At 46.9% G+C, this 24,610-nt stretch overlaps 1 protein-coding gene across 4 annotated transcripts in view; it reads left to right on the top strand.

Moving 5' to 3' along the window:
* The window catches only part of ITSN1 (intersectin 1), a 3,188,156-nt gene that overhangs the window by 1,627,115 nt on the left and 1,536,431 nt on the right, over nt 1-24,610 (top strand). For all 4 annotated transcript variants that reach the window (XM_069636218.1, XM_069636217.1, XM_069636220.1 and 1 more), the window contains exons 19-20: nt 1,949-2,076; nt 4,303-4,353. In XM_069636218.1, the coding sequence (XP_069492319.1) occupies nt 1,949-2,076; nt 4,303-4,353 (179 nt within the window). The remainder of the gene's footprint in view (nt 1-1,948; nt 2,077-4,302; nt 4,354-24,610) is intronic.

Genomic DNA, 24,610 nt, shown 5'->3' with positions numbered 1-24,610 from the left:
AGACTTTGATTTGTTTGCACTTTACGCCCTTGCTATCCATGTCAGTTTCCTTTCTCTTAATAAGGGATGAGCGTGGCGTCGAGTCGAACCTGGTGGTGGTGGAAGATCATTACATGTGAATATAATAGCATTTGGGCCACATTTGATGAAACATGTGCTAGTAAAGAGCTTTAGAAAAGTATTTGAGCAATAACATTTATGCCACAAATATGTTGTACATTTTTAATGTGAAAGTTAATGAAAAACAACTTCTGTTGGAGGTTTAGTTTTGAAATGGGGATCTGATATCAGGAAGCTTTGATTGAGAAGTTCTGACATTTTAATTATTTCAATAAGCAGCACATTTGTTTGTATTTAGATTGCTTTTCCTAAATTGCACTTTAATTGCATGTGTGTTTTGTGGTGTATATTGTTTTGCTCCTATAGTGACCTTTTTCTGGCAGTAGTTTGATGTTACCAGTCGTGTTATTGTTTGTTAAATAGCATGCTAAATGTAGAGATCTCCAGTACTTTGCTTTAACAGATTTAATACTGGAATATAAAAATATGTGCTTAAAGTACTTGGAGTGTTTTTCAATAATAGTACAATATTCAAGCATTTTTTGTTGAGTTTTCACAATGTAGAAACAACAAACTTTAGCGAACAAGCAACCCTGCCCCAGTGCCTCCGTCCTTTTACTGAACATCACATTGCTTCAATTATTCAAATATTTAGTTTATTTGCTTTTATAGTGCGCTGAACTCGGAGGTAACTAGGGGTTCTCATGGGGTGCTGCTCTTCCATGAAGTGCTGCAGTGATCCTTTCCATGGTATATATGTTCAACGCCACATTGACCCAGTCCCTCTTACCTGGAGTCGGGGCTCATTTCCATTTCATCACCAGGCAGGCTTGCGCTGCAAGCAGCGGGGCACTGCCAACCCCCTCACACTGCCCAGTTCACACTCCATTTCCTCCATACCAATCAGGATCAAGAATGGTGTTTTGGATCGGTGAACACATCCCGTTCCTTGATCCAACCCAACACTTCATCCCAAAACATCTTCACTCTGGGGCTTCCCCACCACATGTGTCAGTAGTCGGCTCTTTCCCCACATAGATGCCAGCAATCAGGGCTCACAGTCAGGAACATCTTTGAGAGCCTGATGGGGTCATTTTGCCACCTATGTAGGAGCTTGATGGCATGCAATTTGTATTGGCTCGAAATCGATGTCTGAGATGCATGCCCCCCTACACAATCTCAACCACAACTGAGTCTATTTCCCTCTCAATGTCGTTTTCCCATCTCGGTTGTAGCTTTTCCGTGGGCCTTTTCCCAGCAATCACCAGTTCTCTATACATAACCGAAATCGGGACCTTCATTTCCATTCTATTATCTAAGAGCTTCTCAAAAGGAGTAAGGTCCCTCTGTATCCTGTCTATCCATTTTCCTACTGTGAGCACCCCTTTCAACTGAAGGTACGAGAAGGCCGAGAGGGTAGCCAAACCCAGCTCCCACCTCCAATTCAGTTATAGTGACAAAGGTACCGTTCTTTCACAATTGGCTCACCCGCTCGGGACCTGCCTCAAACCACACCTGGAATCTTTTACAATATTTCTATTGTCCCGTTATTGCAAGTTAAAAACCAATAATAAAATATCTATCAATTAAAGACCAAAAATAAGTCCACAATTGGCCACTATGCAGTTAGAAAATCTTTGCTGTAACTGATAAACAGAGGTTCGCCACTCGCTGGAATCAACATTTCCATTGTGGTAGATGACAGAATGCATTTTAAGGTCCCCTACTTATGCTATTCTGCACGCTATTCCAAACCATTGAAAGAATTTGGCACACTAGAATTCGTACAACAACGGTAAAGCTTACAGTATTTCTTTGAAGTAGTCAAACATGAGGTTTTATTGTTAGTAGAGTTCCTATGTGTAAAATGTTTGTTGCCTCTCCTTAGGAATTGCGAGAGGTCCACAATAAGCAACAGCTTCAGAAGCAAAAAGACACGGAAGTTGATCGGTTAAAACAGAAGGAACCTGAATGGCGATCGGTTGACTTTGAAAAACCAAAAGAAACCCCTCCAAGGTAATGTTAATTGTTCATTTGAAATGAAAATGGCATAAATTGATCGTACAGGTTATTTACTGCCATGTAATTCTGTATAATACATTAATTAATAAAGGCAACCTTTATTTACAGGTCATGCTACCTCTTTATTTCAGAATTGTGTTCATTTGTAGTACAAACTAATTTGAGCTACGGAGCAGAATATTACAATTTACATTGTCAGATCCAGAAGTTTTTGGTAATGTAAGGGATAATAGGGTAGAGGGAGGCAAGTAGACCTAGATGTAGGTTAACTTGTTTAGACGGAAATGCCTACTAATACTTTTCATTCTAAAATGACACAGGCTGTTTTATGTTGCAACCGCTGCCTTACTCACTGCAGGTTCATTTGGAAACATTGCTAAATACCAAAGGTTTTGTGACCTCTAAATTTGATCCTTTTTAAGCATACAGGTGTAACCTGCTTCCTAGTGCAGACCTTGATGAGGCTGATGCCTTTTGTTTACTCAAGGTGTTATTTTACTTACCAAACTGTATAATTTCTGTTGTCTTCTAGTTCTTGCATTATGCATGCCTATGAAGAGATGCAATGGATGCCCTTCAGGACATTCTCATTCCTGAAGGAACTGATTCATTGTTACAGTGCCAGTTTAAAGCTTGTGCATCTGATCGACTTGCAACCTCCTTCAATGGACAACCCCCTTCGTGAAGGGTTTGAGTCGCTGGAGTCTAAGGAACAATGTCAGGTTTTTGGGTTGGTCTTGTGATAGCAATTCATCATTGGCCCAGGAGCAAAATAGTACTGGAATTGGGGTAGAACACTAGAATATACAGATCACTGCGCTGATTAGGATGGTTGGGAATGGGTCCTGCCACTGGTGAGAGGTTCTTGAGAGACTGTGCTCTTCCTTCCCAGTGAGTTAGAAGAGGGTTTTTTGTAACCCTGTTCAACTGGTTGCTGCAGTACTGATAATGTGCGTTGTAGACTTGAAAGTTGTCAAACAATAAATGAGTCGTCTTGACCCTCATCATACCCGGTGCCAGCCTACCAATTATACATGACTCCAAGCACTCATGGCACGACACCATGAGACTAACAGTCACTCACAATGTTGCACGCAGGATTCCTATTCGCAAGCACCAAATGCACCACTTGGGAACCCAGCCTCTACCCATGGCACTATTGCCAGGCCGTCCTTTTACACCCCCACCACTCAATACTAACTCTCAGAGACCATCTCCTTAGCCTTATTTGTGACCACACAGGTACCTAACCGCTTATCTACGATTACCCAACAAGAGCCCTTACTCGAGATCTCTATTCCACAATAACTTTATCACGCATATCACACATAATAAGGAACCAGACTAACCAGTGAACCCTTTTCCATGGGCACACAGGGCCAGGTACTCACACCCCCAACAACTATTTCCCTCTTTTTTTTCTCCCTTAGTTTTTCTCCTCTTCTTCCTTGCTGCCGCCTACCAGCTTGACATGTCCTTCTAAATGTTTTCAACAATGTTACCTTAGACTCGTAATTTCCAAATGTATATAATCATACTCATCGTAATGCATTTTCACATTACTTGTCACTCAACCATCACCATGACACTAATGCAGTATGTTGGTTCCGTGTGACATGCGCATCCTTGTCACTATCACCACATCTCATCTGTGCACCAATATGTCACAACACAACCAAATGCAACACTGACAACTCACCTTGTTTTTCACTACTCGATTGTTCACATGAAATTATGAACACTTGCACATTTTGTAAACTCACCACAGCCTTGAAAATTACTCATGTGGAAACATGTGTCTCCTTTAAGTGTGTAATAAATCACTCTTATACTCAAGAAACAATTGATATGTTTTCAAACAAAGGGGGAGCCTTAAGTCAAGTCTACAAACCATATTATTAGTACCCCGGTGCCTGGGTGAACGGGGTTCTTAAAAAGAAATCTGAATTGTTTACAATTGTTCCTAACTCTGAGAAGGTTCTGAAACTGCCGGGGAGCGAAACATATCAACCTGAGTCTCGTTCGGGTATGGTTCAAGTAATCCTCTTTGGCCACAGGATTTCATATTCTCATTTTGAGCACAGTGATATGAGCCTGCAAGCATGAAATCAATCCAGCTGTGCAAAGAAATCAAATCACATGTTGGCTGCTGTGGAAATGTGTACCAGCGAAAGGGAGTTGTCAATATTGTTTACATTTCTTTTGTTTTTTTGGGATTAGGGGGGCAGAAGACACGAGGCAAAGAGAAGAGGATACGTTCACTCTAAGCAGGTATGTGGATAGGGCATAGAGGGTTTGAGGGGGGGAGAGCAGATCAAAGTAGTCTTGGTGAATGCTGTGTGACCTAAAGCTATCCAAATGCTCGAATTGCAAAATGATGGCCGTTATTGCCTGCATGTCAAGGGAACTGTCTGGCTGTTGTTCACCCACCTTTCTGTCTAGGTACTAATGACTGATGTGTAACTTGTTGCCCAGTCCCCTTTTTAGTTTCCATGATAATACTGGAAATTGAGCACATGACTAAAGTCTATACTAATACTCAAATCTGAGACATTTTCTCAAACAAGAGCACCCAACGGCATAGCTTCCCTCCCCGTGTTTCCCCCATGTTTTGGAGTCCATTGTTCTTCAGATTAGTGCATAACAATCCTTCGAGAATTAGTGTTTTGGTTGCTCAGCGTTTCCCCTTCTACTTGGCCAAGATAAAATAATTTGGATTTGGATTTCGGCAATGCAGTCAATTGCAATGTGCCGTTAACGCCTTTTGAAAGCAACCTTGAGACATGTTTAGTCCAGAGAGGTATCTAAGCCACTGGCGCCCCCTTGCAAGCGAGAAACCAAGCCTGCAGAATCATTCCCCAACTCTTCAGGGAAAGTACTGTGACCCCTAAATATAATGGTTTAAACCAAAGGGGAGACAATCCCCTGCTTTGGCAACGACTTAACATCTTTGACAAGAATGGGCTTCTGCGAAGAGGTACGTATTCGGGGAAGCACTGGTAGAGCCATCACTGGGCCTTAAATGACTGACGAGGAAGCCACAGTGTTCCAGCTACTGGAATCAAGTGGAGGAGCTGGAACAGACAGACATGAGGTTGCTGTCCTCCGCAGCACCTCTGTCGGCGCCTCTAAGCACAGTGAGACCAAGGGCACCGCTAGGGTCGGGACGTTGGCAAAGATATCCAACATATGAGGCAAGACTATTTCCCCATTCCTCCAAGTGGAGGACTTTGAGGGAAATGATACTTGTGTAAGTGGCGAGTTCTCTGAGGTGGCTCTGGGGTGGGAGTGAGGACTTCACTTCTTAGAGGAGCAGCAATATTGTCTGGGATAGTCACTGGTAGAGAGGAACCTCTTTCTATGCTTTTTATCCTTACTTATCAGCTCCTCAACCATGGTCATTTTGGTCTCCCCGAGTGGGGACTTTGAAGGGGGTCTTTTTACTACGATGTATGTAGTAGAAAGCAAAGAAATTTGCAGCACTCTCCCTGAGGGCCATAGGGTGCATGGACTTCTAGGAGCCGCAATGCTCCATATCATGGTCTCTCCCCAAGGCAGAAAAGGCATAGCCTGTGGGGGTCCAACACAAACACTTGCCTCCCACAGTTCAAGCAGGGCTTGATGCTAGAGTCCTTCAGAGTGTTTGGAATGAGCCAGTAAATCAGTGAGGCTAAATAGTGATCCTGATGTGTGCTAAATGCATAGAAATAGGGAACTAAGATCACAGGAAACAGCTCAATATACTGGCCTCGGCGGGGGGTGTGCGCTGTTGCATGGCTGCAAGAGGACTCTCAAACCAAAAACTATAGCATCCTGAAGAAAATATCCTTCACTGATCCCGGAACCAATGGGTATAGCCTTGCTCAACTAACTGCTTGAGCAACTAGTGCTCCTGGTTTGGGGTTCAGGCACTTAAGAAGGTAGTGTGGCACTCTGGGTGAGGAGGGGTCCTACAGCGTGGCTCATAGCCACAAGGCCGGGAGAGGTAGAGAGCGCGAGCGGACTGTGCCCATGAGGCAGCCCAGGGAGTCAAGGGAGCTGCAGGAGCCTCCAAACGAAAAATGAGCCCATCATGGGGCCGAACCACACCACTGGCCACCACCTGCTGACTCCTGTTTTGAACAAACCCCCCCCACCCACACCCTTCAACCATGCCAGCAATATGGTGAAAAGACTGTTCACAGCTTCTGTCAGCTAGTCGAAACAAACCCGACCTTAATTTCCCCCCTTGCCCACCAGCGCCTCCCCCACCGCCAGACAACACAGACCCTCTTACAGTATAGAAAGGTTTCTCAACAGCTGGCACTTGAAAAATATAGATGTTCTCTGTCCTTCACTTTATCATAAAATAGCATCCACACTTTCAAAATGTTTTGATAACTTACATTTGCTAAGGCCCAAATCTTTCCCATAGCCACAATTCCCCAGATTTTAACCCACCACAGTGCTTCAATGGGACCCTCCTTAGATTTCCAACAGTGAGCCAGAGCCGTTCTCGCTCATCAAGAGATGAGTGAGGAGTGCTGCTGATGCCCCAGTTGCTGCATAGCTACCCTCTGCCACCGCCCAAAGCACCACAAGAACCGGATCCAATAGGAGCGTACTCCCTATGATCTCCTTATTATGGCCTGAGATTTCTTTACAATATATTTGCGCCCGTGGGCAGGACCACCACATATGACTCAAATCTCGGGTACATCCACAATGCCTCCAACACATCAGAGAACCGTGTCCCATGATCTTATGAATGCGTTTTGGTGTTAGATACCACCTAAAATAGATCTTATACGCCGATTCCTTAATGGATGGTGGCACATCTAGAGGATTTGTTTGAACTTGCCCATTTCTGTCCCCATTCCACATCAGAGATAGTCAACTCTAATTCCTTTCCCATCTCTCCATAAAGGGCCATGTCTACTCCATTGTGGCAGCGATCAGCAATTTATATATGCATTACACTCCTTTGGAGGCGCCCTCTTCGTGCATTGAGTGTTCCAAGCCACCTGGTTCCTCATGTCCCTGACGCCTTCACAAACCTATTAGTTATCCAATGCCTCACTTGTGTATACCAAAATTGCTCCTGTTCCCTTATATCAAACTGGGCTTTGCATTGTTCAAAGGAGAGAGGCATCCCTCCCTATAAAAGTCCCTAAGCCTAATAGACATTTCCCCTCTCCAATCATTCCAAGACTTTGCAGCTCTCCCAGGCCCAAAATCCAAATTAAAGCTGACCGGAAATAACTGGCCTAGTCCCACCGCAATTCCCTTCTTCCGTAGTGCTCTATTCCAGTACCATAGGGTGCATTTGGTTGTGTCCAGCAGCATCCCCCCAGGCTCCATCACCCACAAATGGGAGCATCGCCAACGGGATATCTGTTCCCCCTTGCTGCACCTCACACATCTCTTATCCACTGGTTTCGCCGACCATTCCAACATTGGTGTGACTTGGGCAGGTATCTGCCGACTTCCGCCTCCGGACATTACTAGTTACATGACATTTGGACACACCACCGCTTTCCCTGGATTTCAGCACCTTCACACATGAGATGATTGCCTGAAATCGGCGAAACATCAATGTGGTCATAGGACCAGTTGGGACACGAGGAACAAAAGTCAAGGTCCAGGCCCTACGATGCACGGCTTCCAAGATGTTTGCACTGCAAGGCACCAAATGAACTGCACCATGCCAGGGTGAGGCGACGAGTGGGGAGAGGACAGACTGTCTCAGTATGCAGCAGCACACCAACTCTTGCCCCCGCTGCACCCCCACGAACGTCTGCACCTGGGTATGTCAGCCAGCCACACACGCCCATTCGCTGAGCAGTTTACTTCAGGGTGCAAAGCACATCAATCGATAAGCGATTCGGAACAGCGACCTACAGGATCAGTGTTCTCATGTCTGTCTACAGACCCCGTTCGTAGAAAGGGTACTTCTGCTAGTTCCAGATGAAAGTGAAGAGTTCTTTTTGCAATTTGAGTAATCGCAGCTTGGATTTGGATTGTGATGGCCTGAAATGCATATATCAATCTGAGGAGCAATGTCACTCATTTTGACCAAGACTGCTCCTGCATATCCCATCGTTTGAGATCCTCCATTAATTTATTCCATAAAGGAGGGTATTCGCCTTATACGAATCTCTATAATCGTATGTCGGTTGAACCCCCAGATACTCCACACTCTCCCGTTCCCATTTCAGGGGATAACTATTACTCTACTCTCTCACCTCTCCCAGGTTCTCAGAGACAGTAAGAGCTTTTGACTTAGAGTAATTTAGCCCAAATCCAGAGACCTCCAGAAAACCCAGTAAAATGTCCCTCACCCTGGGAGCGACCTACCCTTCTGAAGGAATTACAAAACATTGTCCACTTATACTGCTAGCTTATGTACTTTAAATCTGCATTGAATCCCTTCCACCAGCGGATTTTCCCAGTCATATTCATGTTCCCTAGCGGCTCCATAACCTTCCAAGGTCTAAGAGGGAGAGCAGGCAGCCCGTCAGCGTGCCTTTCTTGATATTACTCTTGACCGAAAGGTTCCCCTTCACGTTAATTCACCAGCTAGGAATTTGAAAGTTTGCCAAGATTTCCAATGTAAATCTAGGGCCAAACCCAAACCCGCCCAACTTGTGCCTCAAATAACCCCAATCCATACTGTCAAATGCTCACCTTGCGTCTAAAGCCGCAATCGCCATTGATGGCCAGTTCGCTTTTCCAAGCTGATAAGGCTCACTGGCCTTCAAATGTTATGCCTGTCCTGCCCCTCTATGAAACCTGACTGATCCGTATGAATGATTTTAAGGAAAACCTGCATCAGACAGGTCGCTATTATTTTCACATAAATCTTGCCGTCCCCATTAAAGAGAGAAATCTGGCGGTATCTCGCACAGTCCATCAGGTCTTTTTTCCGTTTAAGCAGAAAGGTCATGATGGAGCCCCCTATATCCTGTAATAACACTCCTTGAGACTAAACAATATTAAAAAAACTTGGTCAGGGGCTGGACCAGCCAGGGCTTCAAATTCTTATAGAAGCCATTCCCAAAACCATACGACCCCAGCGCTTTATTTCGGGGCAGAAATCAATTGCCCTCCCTACATCTTCCTGACTAATAGGCGCCTCCAATGCCTCTGTCCTCTGCCGTTACCTTAGACAAATTAGCTTTCCCTAAGAAGTCTAACTGCTGCACCTCCTCAATAATCTTCCCTATCCACTGACTTCCTATAGTAGGATTCAATAATCTGCATTTTATTGATTTCGAACCTTAGTATCCTATTACCTTTCCCCCTCAACTCTGCTAAAATTTCTCTGACAACGCTTTGCAATTTGGCAGCCAAGAACCGGTTTTCTTGATTTCCTTTCCCATAGTAGGATTGTCTGGCCTGTAATATTAATTGGGCAGAATGGTCTGCCATATGTGCTTCAAGCAGGCTACAGGCCTTTTTCATTTCCCTCAATGCCTGCTTAGACGACTTGTTCCTGTGCGATCCCTCTGCCTCCGCCAGCGCTCTTTCTAATGGAAGCCTAATAGAATTCCATGCCTGTAAGAACGCTGCCATCTGACTAATAAGTTACCCCCGGAAAACCACTTTGGCGGTAGCCCAAATTACCCCCCAGTCTCTGATCCCATCCTCGTTTTCTAGGAAATAATTGCTTGGTCCCAGAGAACCAATTTGTTCAACCGCCATGGTACCTGCTTTTTCAACACTGACCCCTCAGCCTGAATCCGAAGTACTACCTGTGCATGGTCAGACAATTAACAGAGCCCTATCGCCACACCCAAGACTTTAGAAACCAGCCGTTGACACTATAATCATGTCGTTCGGGATTACCCTCTATGTATAGGAGGCAAGTGAGTGTATTCCTTCTCCTCCGGTCTAAAGAATCTCAATGTCTCAACCCCAATTCCCTCAATAACCATGCCAGTTCTTGCTGATTCCTGGAGTCATTCCCTGTGGGCCGAAGTGTATTTTTAACCGCTGTGTCTATCAGTTAAAGTCCCCCCAATAACCACCTGACCCTCACATAGTCATTTCAGTTTGGATAAGTGTTCCCTAATATAGTGATCATCTTGCTCATTGGGGGCGTAAGAAGCTACCATGGTCAAAGTCTCCTCCCCCAAATGACCCTTAAGGACCAAAAACCTCCCGTCTGGTTCCCTATACACGGAATGCTTAAAGCAAACCCATTTTGCTATGAGTATCGCCACTCCTCTTTATTATATTATGACCGCAGGACGCAAAGCATTGGTGTGGAAAGGCGCCATATCGCAACCTTTGTTCATCTACCGGTAAAATATGCGTTTCTTTCAGAAACGCCACTGAAGCCTTCAGCTCACCCAACCTTCGAATTATGGATTGCCTCTTCTGGGACAAATTGAGACCCCTATTGTTCAGGGAAATAAAGCCCAGCTCACCCACCAACATGCAACATTACTTATATCCCCAAACAGAACCGACCCCTGTGAAGTGTGGATCCCTGTGTGTCGCCCCTACACCTCCCTGCATCTCCATCTCTCCCTTATGCCAACCTCAACCCCCCACTCTGCTCCCTACCCCAAAGTGTAATAACAAACCTCCCCACCCGTGTCGCCTCCCGACCCATTCCCCCTATTGCAGGGAGACTAAAACCCTCAACCATCCCCACCATGTCAAAACAGCTAAACTCACAATTCCCTTACTCTCCAACAAACGCGGTCATCAACCTACCACCAGAGGGTCATTTTCAGGGTCTCATCCTGGTGTGCCCCTCCACCACTCTCAACCATACTAGCAAGCTTATTCTCGCCCCCACATTCTGTGCCTTCCCCCATTCACCTTAGCTATCCCCCCTCCAAACCGCCTGCCCCATACCTTAGAAAGAGTCACCCACCCCCACCAGTCATCCCTGCGGCATGTTTCTCCCAGGAGACCAAAAACAGGATCGGCATACGACTAGTCAAGTAATCTTCATGACCAGCTCCCCTCTTCCTCATCCCCTGGGTTACAGACTCCCCAGCTGCCAACCATCTTTGCTGGAGCCCCATTTCTGCCTTGGGTCCCGCTCAGTGTCCGGGGGCACATCCTTAGCCGGCATTAGTCCCCATTTCAATTAACTGCGCAACTTCCTCCTCCTTCATTATGCTGTATGCCTTGGAATTCAAATAGTCTGCATGGGAAGGCCCATCTCTATTGCACACCTTTCTCCTCGAGCAAGCTTCTGACCATTCGCTTGCTCTTCCTCTTCTGTATCGTGGCCTGTTCCATGTCCCGGAACAACTTAACTGAGGCATCTCTAAATTTAATCTTTCCTTGCGATCTTGTTGTTCTCATAAACTTCTCTTTGAGTTTGTAAAAGTGGGCCCTTGAGTACATCCGAAAGTAGATTTTTGGCTTGCTGAGATGTCGAGTACCCCTATGTGTACAGTCCAAGAATATGAACTTCTCATCGGACTACCCTAGCACATGGCGAAACAAGGCCACCACAACCTCTTCCAAACCGCCCTCTGCCACATGTCTGTGGATTCCCTGCGAACAAATATTGTTACGTCTCAACCGAGACTCAATATCTTCGTTTCTGGTTAGGACGTACTCCAGCTGTCCCAAATTGACTACCTTTGCAGACGATTCTGCCTGCTCCTGCCGTTGTTTAAAAAGAGACTATTCCACGTCCTCCAGGCATTTCTCTGCTGCCATAACCTGCTTATCAAGGTCCGCAATTGATTTTGTTTGGGTAGCCGCACTCTTGGTAATCTCCTTCCTAATTTCTAACAAGAGTAGCTGGAAGTTTGGTCTCCTTGTAGGGGCCTCCTCCTCATGTATTTGCTGGCCAGGGGGAGTATGTATTTGAGCTTGCACTTGGCTCTTCTGCCCCGACTTGCATCATTGTTTTAATGTCCTCAGAAAGTGGGCCCTTCTGCTTTGCCAGGATTTTGGCTACATCAACCTGCCCCCAACCTCTTTGCCAGCTGCACGTTTTAAGACCACCCCACCAGGAGAAATTAAGTTTGTGCTCCCTCTCCTCCAAGCTTTTCAAGTGCACAATGAGTGGACCGGGCTCACTCTCCAGTTGGTAGTCCCCCACAGGTGTTGAGGCCAAGCGGGGCCAATCCCCTACCCACCATGCCACTCCTGCAGAATTATGCCTGCTAAATTACCCTGACAGTGTCTCAATTAGTGCTCTTTCATCACTGCGTGGCACATCATGCTATGCTTTTCTTGGTCTCGGTGGCCCCCATTCTCTCCTCTCAACTGTTACCTCCCAGCGGGTGCTCCACTCAAGAAGGACAGGTGCTGTGTCACTCACACTTGCAATTTGTCACTGCAGTAGCGATTACAGTCACATACCCCGCCTAACTGAATGGGTTCAAGCCGTCCAGGTTCACCCTCTCGGCCCCACTCGTTCAGCACTCCTCTGCTGCCAGCCGCTGTGCCTGTACCTCATGCAGGCACCACTGGCCCAGTAACATCAGGGAAGGGCCCTCCCGGTGCAGGGCTGCCATCCAGAACCCTCACTTCCAGGTCCCTACCACCTTTCCTCACCTCTCTGTGGGCAGGAGACAAGCAGTCGCTGCCCCTGAATCGCCTGCCACCGGGCACCATTTTGAGCATGCCAGGCTGGGGGACGTGTGGGGGGGGAGTGGGGAGGATGGGCCCGTTTCAGAACACCCTCACGGGGGTCACGGGACTCCGCCGCCACTGCTTTCCTGGGTGATTCGTATATCGGTTGGTTCAGGCTACCACCTATTCACCCATCATAGTGCGGTGTGATGAATCCTATGGAGTCATCACTGATCCCCCAGCCTGAAATCTCCTGCCATGTGGCCAGGGGAAAGCAGCTACTACCTGATCCTGACCCTGGAGGTGGTGGTATGAGGGAGTATCACATGGGAGGAGATAGCTGTTTGGGAGAAGTGGTGACCCCATCAGGAGAGACGTGGTAGTCTCCTCTTCCATTTGAAGAATACTATGTAATTCTAGAGTTACTGATGGCATATTTTCATTATTCAAATACCTCCTAGTTGTGAAATCCTAAAACACCTCCTTGTCAAACATCTTGAACAAAATACCATTCACATTTCATATGTGCATAACACCAACATAACATCTTCTGTCTCTAATTTTTCTGATTTAAACACAACTGTAAAGCAATATAGCATTACAAAGTTTGAAACTCCTAGCGACTCGAACTCCCATAAAGCCTCAAGTACTGAGACGAGGAAGAGGATGAAGGAGTTAATGTGGAATGAAAGGAACATCAAACGCAATGTGCATACTAGTTTTCAGACTGGTAACCAGCTGCGCGGGGCATTTAAACCTGATGAAGAACTTCAGTGGTGAAAAGGAGGGGCTCTGCACAGCAGACAAAGCGGGAAGGGTGACCAACAGCGGAAGGAGAGCCACAGAGACGAGCCCTGCTGGGAAAGCAAAGTGCTCACAGGCAACCGCCTGGAGGCCTACTTCACTGGAGGAATGGGAAACAGGCAAGAGAGTACCAGGAGAACTGCTGCAAAGCAGACCGCTGCCACGAGGCTCTAGGAAACGTGGTTCCTTCAGCGAAGAGGTGGAGAGCCGAGGTGGGAACCAAAAGAGGGGCTGCACGACCAGATAAGCCTTCCCATAGGAAGCACTTTGCTGCAGGTCAGACCGATGAGTAGGCCCAGAGAAGTTGGGGGTTCCGGGATGCGTTTGCAAACTAACGAACAATGAAGAGTTTCCAGAATCACTTTTAGAAAAGTCTTGATTCTATTAAAGGCGCGGAGGCAAGCATTATACGTCGCTTTCTTTATTAACCATTTAACATAGCTCAGCAGCAGGATTTTAGGCAAGGAAATTGCTCAGAAAGTCCTTTAAAACTATCTTGTACTCTGAAATCTCTCAAACAACAGCCAAACTTTGTGACAAATCACCGGACTCTGTTTCCCAGGAGCCGTCGCCAGCCTGAAACTGCAGTCACTGAAACACGTGAACTTCCATAACCAATCCTTGTCAAACTAACCCCTCAAAAGCCTGGAGTCCTCTTCCTGCTTCCTCTTTCGGTGCTGCAAACCTCTGGCCACATTACACTCGTATCACACAAAAGCATGACTTTGCCAATACGGTGCGCCACAGACGACCTATGCTCCTCAGCTGGGTGTATCCGTTGAGCCTGCCAGAAGAAAACCACAGCATCTGAAAGAGAAAACATGATCCATGTAACCGCATTACAAGAACAGCAGAAGGGAATAATTCAGTGCATTAAAAACATTAAACCGCAAAATAAGCCAAGACTCAGTATCATACGGTCACATTCCCATCCTGCTAAGCACAGCAGACATCTAACTTGAATTCTTCCGTTTGGTGGGGATAATGCTCGCCTCCATGTCTTTAATAGAATCAAGACTTTTTCTATAGGTTATTCTGGGAAATCTTCATTCTATGTCAAGGTGGGAGGAAAGCATTTAAAGGTTAGTTGCCACTAACAATGCCAGTTGTTCCATCGGTTTCAGGTAAAATTCCTTCAAGACCAACTCTCCTTGCCAGTCAGCCATCCATCATAATGTCTTACAGCCTAACTCCTACTTGTAAAGCCTTAGAGGTCATGGCTCCCCTGAGTGGGCTCCAAACTGAGCAGTGTCTATCGCATCCAGCCTGCCAGGGTAGGTGCAGTGACTGTCTTATGGGGGTTGCGTAGGGCGATCAACAACTGACCCCTCCTATCTGTCTGGAAGGTGGGTTGTCAACTCCTTGTAAGCCTTTAGGCACTTTACCGCACCCAGTTTAGGCTGCTCCCTGAAAGCTGGGTATGTGATCACTCTAGAGTTACACGTCATCCTCCTGGAAACGTGGAACAAAACCCAGTCCGGTGAGTACATGCGGCCCGCTAAGTCTAGGGCTCTAAAATCCGATACACTCTTGCAGGACACTAGACATAACAACATTGTGAGCTTGCCAGATAGCCTAGTGTGGGACAGCTCAGGGTTGTGAGGCCATGAGAGGAGATTCAGAACAGTGTTAAAGTCCCATAACCTGTCCTTTTGGGCTGCGGCCGCAAGTCGGATGGTTTAATCAGATTGGTGAAGGCCCAGGGTGCTGACGAGAGCCCCAAGGGCAGGCTTGTGCAATCCCAGTCGATCCACCTCCAGCTGAATCTCTGCAGTCTGGTTTGCTGCAGACAAATGGTCACTGCTACATAAGTGTCCTTGAGGTCTAAGCGCACCAGCCAGTCATTGGGTAGGAGTATATCTCTGAGCATGTAAATGCCCTCCATCTTGAAGTGACGGTAGAAGCACATACTCGTTCAGGCATTTTAGGTTTATTACTGGGCAAACCTGCTCTTTCCTCCTGACGAGGAAGATGGATCTGAATAAGCCTCCCTGCACCGGCAGATTGCACCCTTCTGCTCCAGCTTGAGCACTTCATCTAACTCTGCCCTGTCCGTGCCTGGCACGACAATGGGGCATGGGTGCTGAGTCTGAGTGGGTTCTGCAAAGAAGTCTATTCGATAGCCCTTTGCATTACCTCGGATCCAATCATTTTCTGATGAGGCGTCCCACGCTTGCACAAATTGTGCTGTCCTGCCCCCCAATCGACACCTGAGATGCTGGCGCTACGCAGCTGGGACCCAATTGCAGCCCGATGATGGCTGTCGAGCTGGCAGCCTCCAGGTGAGACTACTGGCTCTGCCTCTCGAGAGGAAGAAAGTGTCTGATCTGTTCTGCAAGTAGCTGGATGACTCATGGACCTGCTGGGAACTCCTATCCAATGCGAAGCAGCCAGAGGCGCGTCCCCCACCTCTTCCGGCCCTGGCGAAAGCCTTAGTGGAGAAAAGTCTCTTCATAGAGGTCTGGGCTTTATCCAAAGCCGTAAAGATGCCAACAAACTTGACATCTCTTTTACAAAGTTGTCGCTGAACAAACATTTTTAGACGGCTGGCCCTGATTCAGATGTGGAGAGCTCCCCCAGCTTTGGGTCAATTTTCATTAGGATCCCCCCTCCGTCTAGCTGCCAAGATCGTGCAATTGGCATTGCCCAAGAAGCATAAAGTGAGCGTGTCTTTGGATCTGCCCGTCTCGAGTGCTTTCTTAGACAGGTAAAGTATTTTCGCCAATGGTTGTGACATGCAGGAACTTATCCTTGCATGACTTCCATGCCTGATCTATAACCTTCTTGGGGTCCTTAGTCTTTTTACCCAAAAAATGATCACCCTAGCATTCAATTCTGGAGTGAGCTCCACCTTCCCCTCAATCTCCAGCCCGAGCACTCGGCTTTGAGCCTTGCCCATACTTTGTCCAGCGGCTTTCATAGCTTGGCTCTCATAAATTCGGTCGCTTTAGGTAATGGAGCCCAATCCGAAGACCTGGGGTGAACCGGTTCCTCAAGGATGAACATGTGGTCTGAGTCAACCTCCTTGTCATCTTTGTGGGACAGCTGAAAGCCTTAGGGGCTTCTGCATGAACGGCCTTAGGGCTGTCTTCCACTTCGTCATCCTCATCGGTGGTGTGAGGTGAGGCATCCTCATCCTTGCCCTGTTGTATCTCCTCCGGGCTGACCATGGCCTGCCCATTTGAGTGGTCTCCGCCCTAACTTTGACTTTTGGAGGTCTGTCCTGTGCAAGATATGATGGTTCTTTCTGAATGGAATAGCTAGTCATAGTTAGGAAGAACAGGGAACTGGACTTTCAGTATAGTAGTCTCTACGGTGAGTAACATTTACTGATTTTAGTCTATGAAGAGTTCAGCTGGAAATGTCAGCGCTAATATAAGAACGTTGGGCCTTATGCTAAATAAAGATGGGCCCAGCCTTTTTTTAAAAGGCAAATCATTCACGGCACAGGGTAAATATGTATCATTCCATCGATTAGTCTTGCAATTCCATTCATTTTTTGTTCTTAAAAATCTATTCGCATATGATTGCATGGGTTATCAAACGTGAACATTATCAACTTGGTTCTAAGACTAGAGGGCTCTGTGAAGTTAGATAACACCTTTGATGGAGCTCTGTGCTATACAAGGACTATGTCGTACTGATCTAAGAGTACTGAGATCTGAGAGTTCAAATTCCCATTTGCTGTACGAGTGAGTGATGAGCCCTGTATCAGGAAAATCTTTCTTAGTATTTCTGTGTTCGCTATATATCCCTAGTGTATATAAAAACATTTATTTGCAGCCTATAATGGGAGCCATATATAAACAATTATGCTTTTAGATAAAGTATTTAATCGGAGCGATTGCAGCAGACCTGTTCATGTTCAGAAGCATACACGATGTGTAGTCATTTTAAAAGAAACACTTAGGTTTTATATTACTGTTTTATTACAGTTGAATGTTTCAAAGAATTGTAAATTATGTTCTCTGATGTGATGCATTTTGAAATAATATGATTATATAAATCAATGTAAAGTTAATTTAGTTGTCCTTTCAATTTTTTTGTCGTCCAGGCCAAATGCTGAAAAGGAAAGGGAAGTTGAGAGAGTTCCAGTTACCAGGTCAAAAAGTCAGCCAGATTACTCCAGTGGGGTTCGTCAGGCAGCAAAATATTTGCATAAAGAGTGTAGAATGGTGCAAGTCTTGTGCAATTGGTTACGCTCATATAGGTATAAATATTTTTACAAATATACCAAAAAATCAAAGCATTTATACTAAGATATATTTATGTTAATCTGAGTGCCCTCTTAAGGGGTCAAAATGATAGGTTGTCGAGACCTTGTGTTATAGCCCCAAAATCACCACTCTGATCTAGCTAACCTTTGCATAGTCATGTCCTACCCCTTTTCTTCCATACTGCAAGGTACCAGAACCATTTTTCCACACAAAAATGTGTTTTTCCCCTTTAAATTTAGAGAGCACCACACACAGCTGACCCCACCCACTGACACCTCACCTCAATCCTCTTTTTCGCAAGGATGGGAAACTAAACTGCCCTCGCACCACAGTGCAATTTCTTTGTGGCGTAGCAGCTTTGTTTCCCTGTTTCATCCTGTTCTACGGCCCTGGCGCCTCACTCCCCAGCGTATGTTGGTCAGGAGCGGGATTACTCAGTGCTCCTCCTGCAAGGGATCCTTCCTGGCGCCAGACCACCATTCGCTCTGCTTACAGTTTTTGGAGCTCGGTCACTGGGATTCTTGCGTGCGCATTGACCCCAAGATCTCTGAAAAACCATTTGTCGAGGTGGAGAGAGATTTTATCGCGGTCGCCTCCGGAACACCTCAAGGCTTTCGCACGTCATGAGGTGAGGAACGCGAAACAAGCATTTTAATTTTTTTATTTATTTACATAGTGCTGAAACCCATGGGCATTAAAGGTCTGTAACATGAGACGAAACAAAACAGCAACAGGTATCTGTTAAACAGAGCCAGCACATCAGGGGGTGGGTTTTCAGAGTGTAAAGTAACTAGATAAAAGATTCAGAGAATAGGAAAGTTTTCAGACTTTTCCGGAGGGATGCAAGAATGGGATGAAGTGTAATGCACAGTGGTAGTGTGTTCCATGGGGTAGGTACAAGGAACAGAAATGATCTGCCACCTGCTTGAGTACGCTTGATGCGTTTTAGTAACTGCTGCGAGCTGGAATGCAGGGAGCAGGGAGGCTTGTACCACTGTAACCGATCTTCACCATACAGACATTTATGGGTGATGGTTAAGGCCTTGAACTTGATCTGTTGTGCAACAGACAGCCAATTAAGTTTTTCCAATGTGGGCATGATATGAGATCAGCTGGCTACACCGGCCTCCATCCTGACAGTCTGGCAACTTCATCTGCCTGTGCACCCATCAGCAAAGCATTTGCATAGTGTACCTTACTCCTGATAATGGACTTGGTGATGGTAGCAACATTGGTGTCTGATATTTGGTTTTGATTATTTCTACCGCGCTCCAAGACAGACTTAACTGTATCCAGGCGCAGATGGTCAACACAACTATAATCAAGGTGTCACAGAACGAATATCATATCTCTGGGTTGAACGGCCTACTTGAACAATTGAGTTTTTAAAGCCTTTCTGAACCGACCCAATGACTGACGAGCTCTAATCTCCAGGGGAAGGTGATTCCAGAGCTTTGGTCCAAAGACCCCAAGTCTCCTTTCCCCTCTGGAGACAAGTTTAGAACGTGGAACAGTCCACAACAGTTTGTCTCCTAAGCACAATGCTCTGGCCGGATAATAACGGTGCACCTTTCACTGAGATCCTCTTTGGCGAAGCCATTAAGACATTTAAATATCAAGCAAGCTACTTTAAACTTCATTCGGTCCTCGACCGCCAACCAATGCAGAGATCTACAAAGAGAGGATACATGGTCCCTTTTCCCCAAATGTCCTACCAATCTAATCGCTACATTGTGGGCCCTCTTGAGTCTGTACATCTGCTTGGCTGGAATACTATTCATCAAACTGTTGCAGTAGTCCAGATGAGTGTTCGTCATTGCCCCTACAACCATTGCATGTTCTAAGGGCAGAAAGAGAAGAACATTCTTCACCTTAACACGTACCTGGGCTTCACTGCCAAGGTTCTCTTGTCAGTTTTGTCCCCAAGGGATGTGATCTACACCATATGTTCACCTCTAGATCCGCCCTTGCTATAGATTGTTTTAATACATTTTTTCTATTGTATGTTTCTCTGCTTCTATAAAACAAAAAAAAACAAAATATATTAAAATCATTAGATGGGATGTGAGGATTGTGCTCGCTCCCCATTATGAATTAATTTTGTCAATTTTAGCTATTGTTGTCTGTCACGTTGAATGTTGTATGGGTTGAATGCTGCACTATGAATGGTTTGGATGATGGACTCATTTTAGCCATGTTTTATATGTACCTCTATTGTGATATGTAATAATATGTTCTTTAAAGCACTGTGTCATTAATTGACTATTTTTCAAATTCCTGTATCATGACTAAATAAAATTGATACAATTTGTAAGCAACACAGTTCTGCTCTCTGGACAATTTTTCCGGATTTCTGTGGTACAATAATACTCTGGTCCAGAGTATAGAGTTTCCCTGCTCCTTTCTGTTTTTGTAAGGTTCTCTTGTCAGACACAGGCCATATTATCTTTTTTTGTGGAAAACTGAAGTTTCTCACCTAGAATGTGTGGGAAGAATAATTGCTTCTCCTCTGTGACTCTCCCCTTAGGGCCAAAAAGAACCATCTTAGTCTTTGCTGGGTTCAATTGAAGCTATAAAGTGTTTGATCTGCCGAAGCAGGCAGAGATAGCTGTGACAGGCACTAACCATGGAAGAGACATGAGCATTCATGTTCATGTCAGAGTTTAGGTAGATTCCGAACGACTTAGCCTTCCTTACTATTGGGATGCAATATGTGCCCGGTAGCATGGAATCGTAAGCACTTCCCAATTTCTTAGTCGTGTTTTGGGCCGCCAATAGCAAGCAGAGCCATTCATCGCTAATCCAGTTGCTGACCTCATTAAAGATTTTTGACCTGGCTGGTATCTGATGCCTTGTCACCAGACAGTGTGAGCAGCAGTTTGGTATCATCAGCATAGTTTAGAAAAATATTTTAATTTGGCAAACCACAGATCATAGAGTGATCTGATGTAAAGATTGACTAACAATGGGGACAAACATGCACCCTGAGGGACTCCATGCATAATTGTACACGCATTGGATGAAAACTGCCCTGCAGAAAAGAATTGATCCAGCTAGAAGCTAGTTGGCTAAGGTCTGAAGCAAGACATGACATAAGGATGTCATGATCTAATACATTGATAGCAGTGGCGCTGTTGAGCAGCCCAAGATGGCTGCTTAGCTTCTGAGCTCCGTGTGGCTCCGGCGAGAATCCGCCTACAACTGCGGCTTACTTTAACCTGGACACCCCACATCTAGCTGAGCTGCTGCTCTCTCCCTCCTGCCTGCATCCTAAAAATCCCGGCCCGAATCGGACTCGGGAAGCCTGTCCATGGAACGTCGGCGGCGGCTGCCTGTTGACCTGCAGAGGCCTCTGCGTGCGCCCGGCTTCCGCCCCCTCTTCTCCGGCTCCCCTTGCTTGCAGCTGGCGGTGGAGCACGAGGTGTGGTACCCGGGTGCTCCGCCCCCCTGCTGAGGGCCCTCACTGTGTTGACTGCGACCGGTCGCTGGTAGGTGGGACTGCACCATCAGCTGTGCGCACCCCCCTCGGTGCGCACCGTTGCGCGAGCGGGTCCGCCGCAGGGGCCTGTGCTGGAGCACGCCCTCCCTCGCCTCCAGTGCCAGATCCTCCACTATTGAACGTGAGGCGGCTGGGCTGGAGCCTGGCTGCCGCTTGCGGTCCGTGGCCTGCGGGCCTGTGCAGAGGCCCATACTGACCAGGTGAGGAACGGGGGAGGAGCCCATATTGGGGTTGTTGCAGGGCCCCCCGGGCCAGCCTTCAGCCCCCCGCCTTGTTGCTAATTGGGACCGCGGAAATCTTCCTCCTACTCTGGGTTGGGTCATCTTACCCTGCCTGCCTACTCTGGAGAGTGAGCTCACAGGAACTTGTGCCAACAGCACTGGACACCTTCCCATCCCCTATCACTGGGGCTCCGGGCCGCACCATAGCCCCCCGTTGCTGCCGATCACTTACAATCAAAGGGCCCATACGAACGTGTGCGCTTGGCCTGCATTTCCCCCCTTTTTTGCAGCAACGTGGCTCCTGGGGGAACGAGACCTGTTGGGCTGAATTTACACAGCGCCGCCCAACATAATAAAGGAGTGAACCCTTAAACCACAACTACTGCAGTTTGCCAGGTGGCTGCTTGCCTTCGTGGGTTGGCGGCCTCCCCCTCTTGGCCTCTGAGTGGCCTAACGCTCCCCATCCGGCTGCAGCCTCCTTGCCTCCACTGCTGCCATAGCCTGTCCACACCACTGACACAGGTGTAGTGCCTACTGTCCTCCAATACCTCGGACTCTTGGCCATACACCCTCCCCCATTGGCTGCACCTGTGCGCCCCGGCCTCATCCGGGGTTATACCAGCAATGTCAAACAGATCTAGAGGGACCTCTAAGGGGGAGCCATGGATAAATTTACCAAGACTGTCCTGAGGGCTGAGGCAGGACACACATCATCCCTGCGTTAGGCAGAAACCTGTGCAGTTCCCTATGGGACCACTGCAAAAGATTTAAGACTACAGGTGTTTGGCAGTAAACCCACTTGGTAGCAGTCTGTACCACACAGATTCACTTGGTAGCTGTGGCTGAGCAGTCAGACTTCCCTCAAGAAGAGTTAGGCAGTATACAGAGTATTCACAATAGGTCAAAAGAACACAGTAGAACAAGTAAACACTGACGAGAGCTTGGTGTAAAAGAGATATAATTATTTAAAAAACACATCTAGAAAAACACACAGGCACTATGTTAAGCAGTTCAAAAACACGGTCACTAAAAGATATACACTCCCTTAAAAGAATATTAGACAATTCTTAAATAAAGCCCCACTTATTTTCAGACAGCGGTGGGCGCTTAACGCAGGTGGCACTCTAATAGTTTGTTTTAAAAAGGGAGAGAAAAGCAGAGTATAATATGAAACAGGTCCCAACACTTTCACAAGAAAAAAACAAGAGAGGAAGGCAAGTAAAACCGTGAAGTTAGAGTTCAGTAGGCCGGATCTACTTTAAGGGGATCAGAACGAAATGTGTCCAAGGTCACACGGTTGCAGTGCACAAGAGTCTTGCAAAGGTTCAAAAAGAGTTGGACCAAAAGAAAGGGACCAGTTAGAAGGTCAAGGCGGTCAGCCCAATCCAGAAGGTTAAGGGATTATTACCTTGTAGCAATCTTTAGAAAGGGAGGCCTGGCGGGCACGGTACCTTAAAGTGGCGAGAATACTCCAGCGGGGGCAGTTGTTCCTGGCAGCGGATGCAAGTTGGTGCTTCGTCTGGGGGAAGAGAGGATCTCGTCGGGGAGGAAGACAGGAGTCTGTTGCACTGCCAGGGAAGAAACCAGCCGTGGAGTTCTCAGGTAAAAAGGAGCGGTCCTTTTATTCGCGGTCCAGTGGTAGGTGGCTATCCGGTTGCCGGGGTGCTTGGCATGGGCAATTCGACCACAAGACGTCCTGGGATGTGAGGAAAAGAAGGTAAACTGGTTGTGCCCACCAGTCAGGGGAAGAAGCCTCTCCAGCCGGGAGATCTTCTCTGTCGTCGGGAAGTGGTGAGTCGGTTCTGCAGGGCTCCACCGGTGGTGTCGTCGTGGTAGGTCGGCTCAGCTTCTCCCTCGTCGGATTCTCAGGTCCTGTGACGACTTCTGAAGTTCCAGTCCCCAAAGCCCTGCTTTTATGCAGCACACCCCCATTCACTCAGCCTAGCTGTCAATCACACATGCTAAGTGGTGAGCCGGCCGGCTCACCACTTGGGCCAATCACACAAGAGTGCGACTTGAATTACCAAGGTAACTCAGTCCAGGGTGCCTAAACCCCCTCCCACACCCCCTGTGGTACCCAGACAGAGTGGCACCACTTTTGGAGGCTTCTGTGGAGAGGCCCGCCAAAAAGTGGAACAAAGGGCTCGGCTTGGGTTGGAGTCACAGAAGAGAACACAAACACCATTTTAGAATCGAGTCCTGGCAAAAAATACCAACCGGCGAATTAATATTAAATAAACCGGCGGTATGTTCGAGGCTATGAGAATTAAATAATTAAAGTTGGTAGCCTTGAACAATGGGAAAATCCCATAGGGATATATTCGCGGTTGAATATAAAAAGTAGTATCCACTGCCACCAGCCAAAACTCGATCAGGGGGGGACAGAGACGTGCCCCCTTGACTAACAGACCCCGGGGCAATCAAATTGCCCCGACCAGTACGTCCACAATATTATGGTTTGTACCGGTTTCTGTTAATAATTTGGGACTAGTAAAGCCAATGGTGACTTTACATGCCCTGGGAGACAGTCAGTCCCCGGGTATGGAGTCTCTTGTGGGGTGTCACTATGACACCCCTGTGTAACACACATAGTAAAAACACGAGACCCTATGGAGTAAAGGACCCCATAGCCCATAAAACACATAAGCACTCAAAGGAACACCATAAATCATGTCCAAGAAGGGGAGAAAGAGTCTCACTCTTGGCAGGAGAAAAAAACAAACTCCAGAAATCCAGCAAAGCTGCTGGGGGACTCGCTAGGTTAGGAAATTCAGCCTAAAGAGAGAATTCTCCCTAACACTCTGCAAGAGGAACCTGAGGCTGACCCTCACCCCTGTGCAATGGCCCCTGATTTGACTACACTTATGGAATCTATGGCCAAAAATTTCACCTCCTTTCATGAGAAGTTGGATGACATCAGTGCCAATGTCACCTCCCTAAAAACACTAGTGGATCAAGCGGGGACCAGAATCACTGATGCCGAAAATAGGATGTCAGCGAATGAAGATGAAATTCATGTGCTGCAGAACACAGTTGCCTCCTTGTCGCGCGACATGAAGAGTGTGGGAGCAAAGTGCGACGACTTGGAATCGCGCTCTCGCAGAAACAACCTGCATATTATTGGGGTCCTTGAAAACGCCCTTAAAGGGCGCATGGAGGATGCCGTAGAAACGACTTATATTTCCCCTGCAACCGGAGACCAACTAGACTCCCCCATCCTACTAGATGAAATAGTTAAGGCCATATCCAAGTTC

This window comes from Ambystoma mexicanum, chromosome 7p, assembly GCF_040938575.1.
Source record: "Ambystoma mexicanum isolate Mex_15411 chromosome 7p, UKY_AmexF1_1, whole genome shotgun sequence".
Taxonomy (NCBI): domain Eukaryota; kingdom Metazoa; phylum Chordata; class Amphibia; order Caudata; family Ambystomatidae; genus Ambystoma; species Ambystoma mexicanum.
Note: the sequence above shows the minus strand (reverse complement) of the source record. Positions and strands in the feature narration are given on the sequence as shown.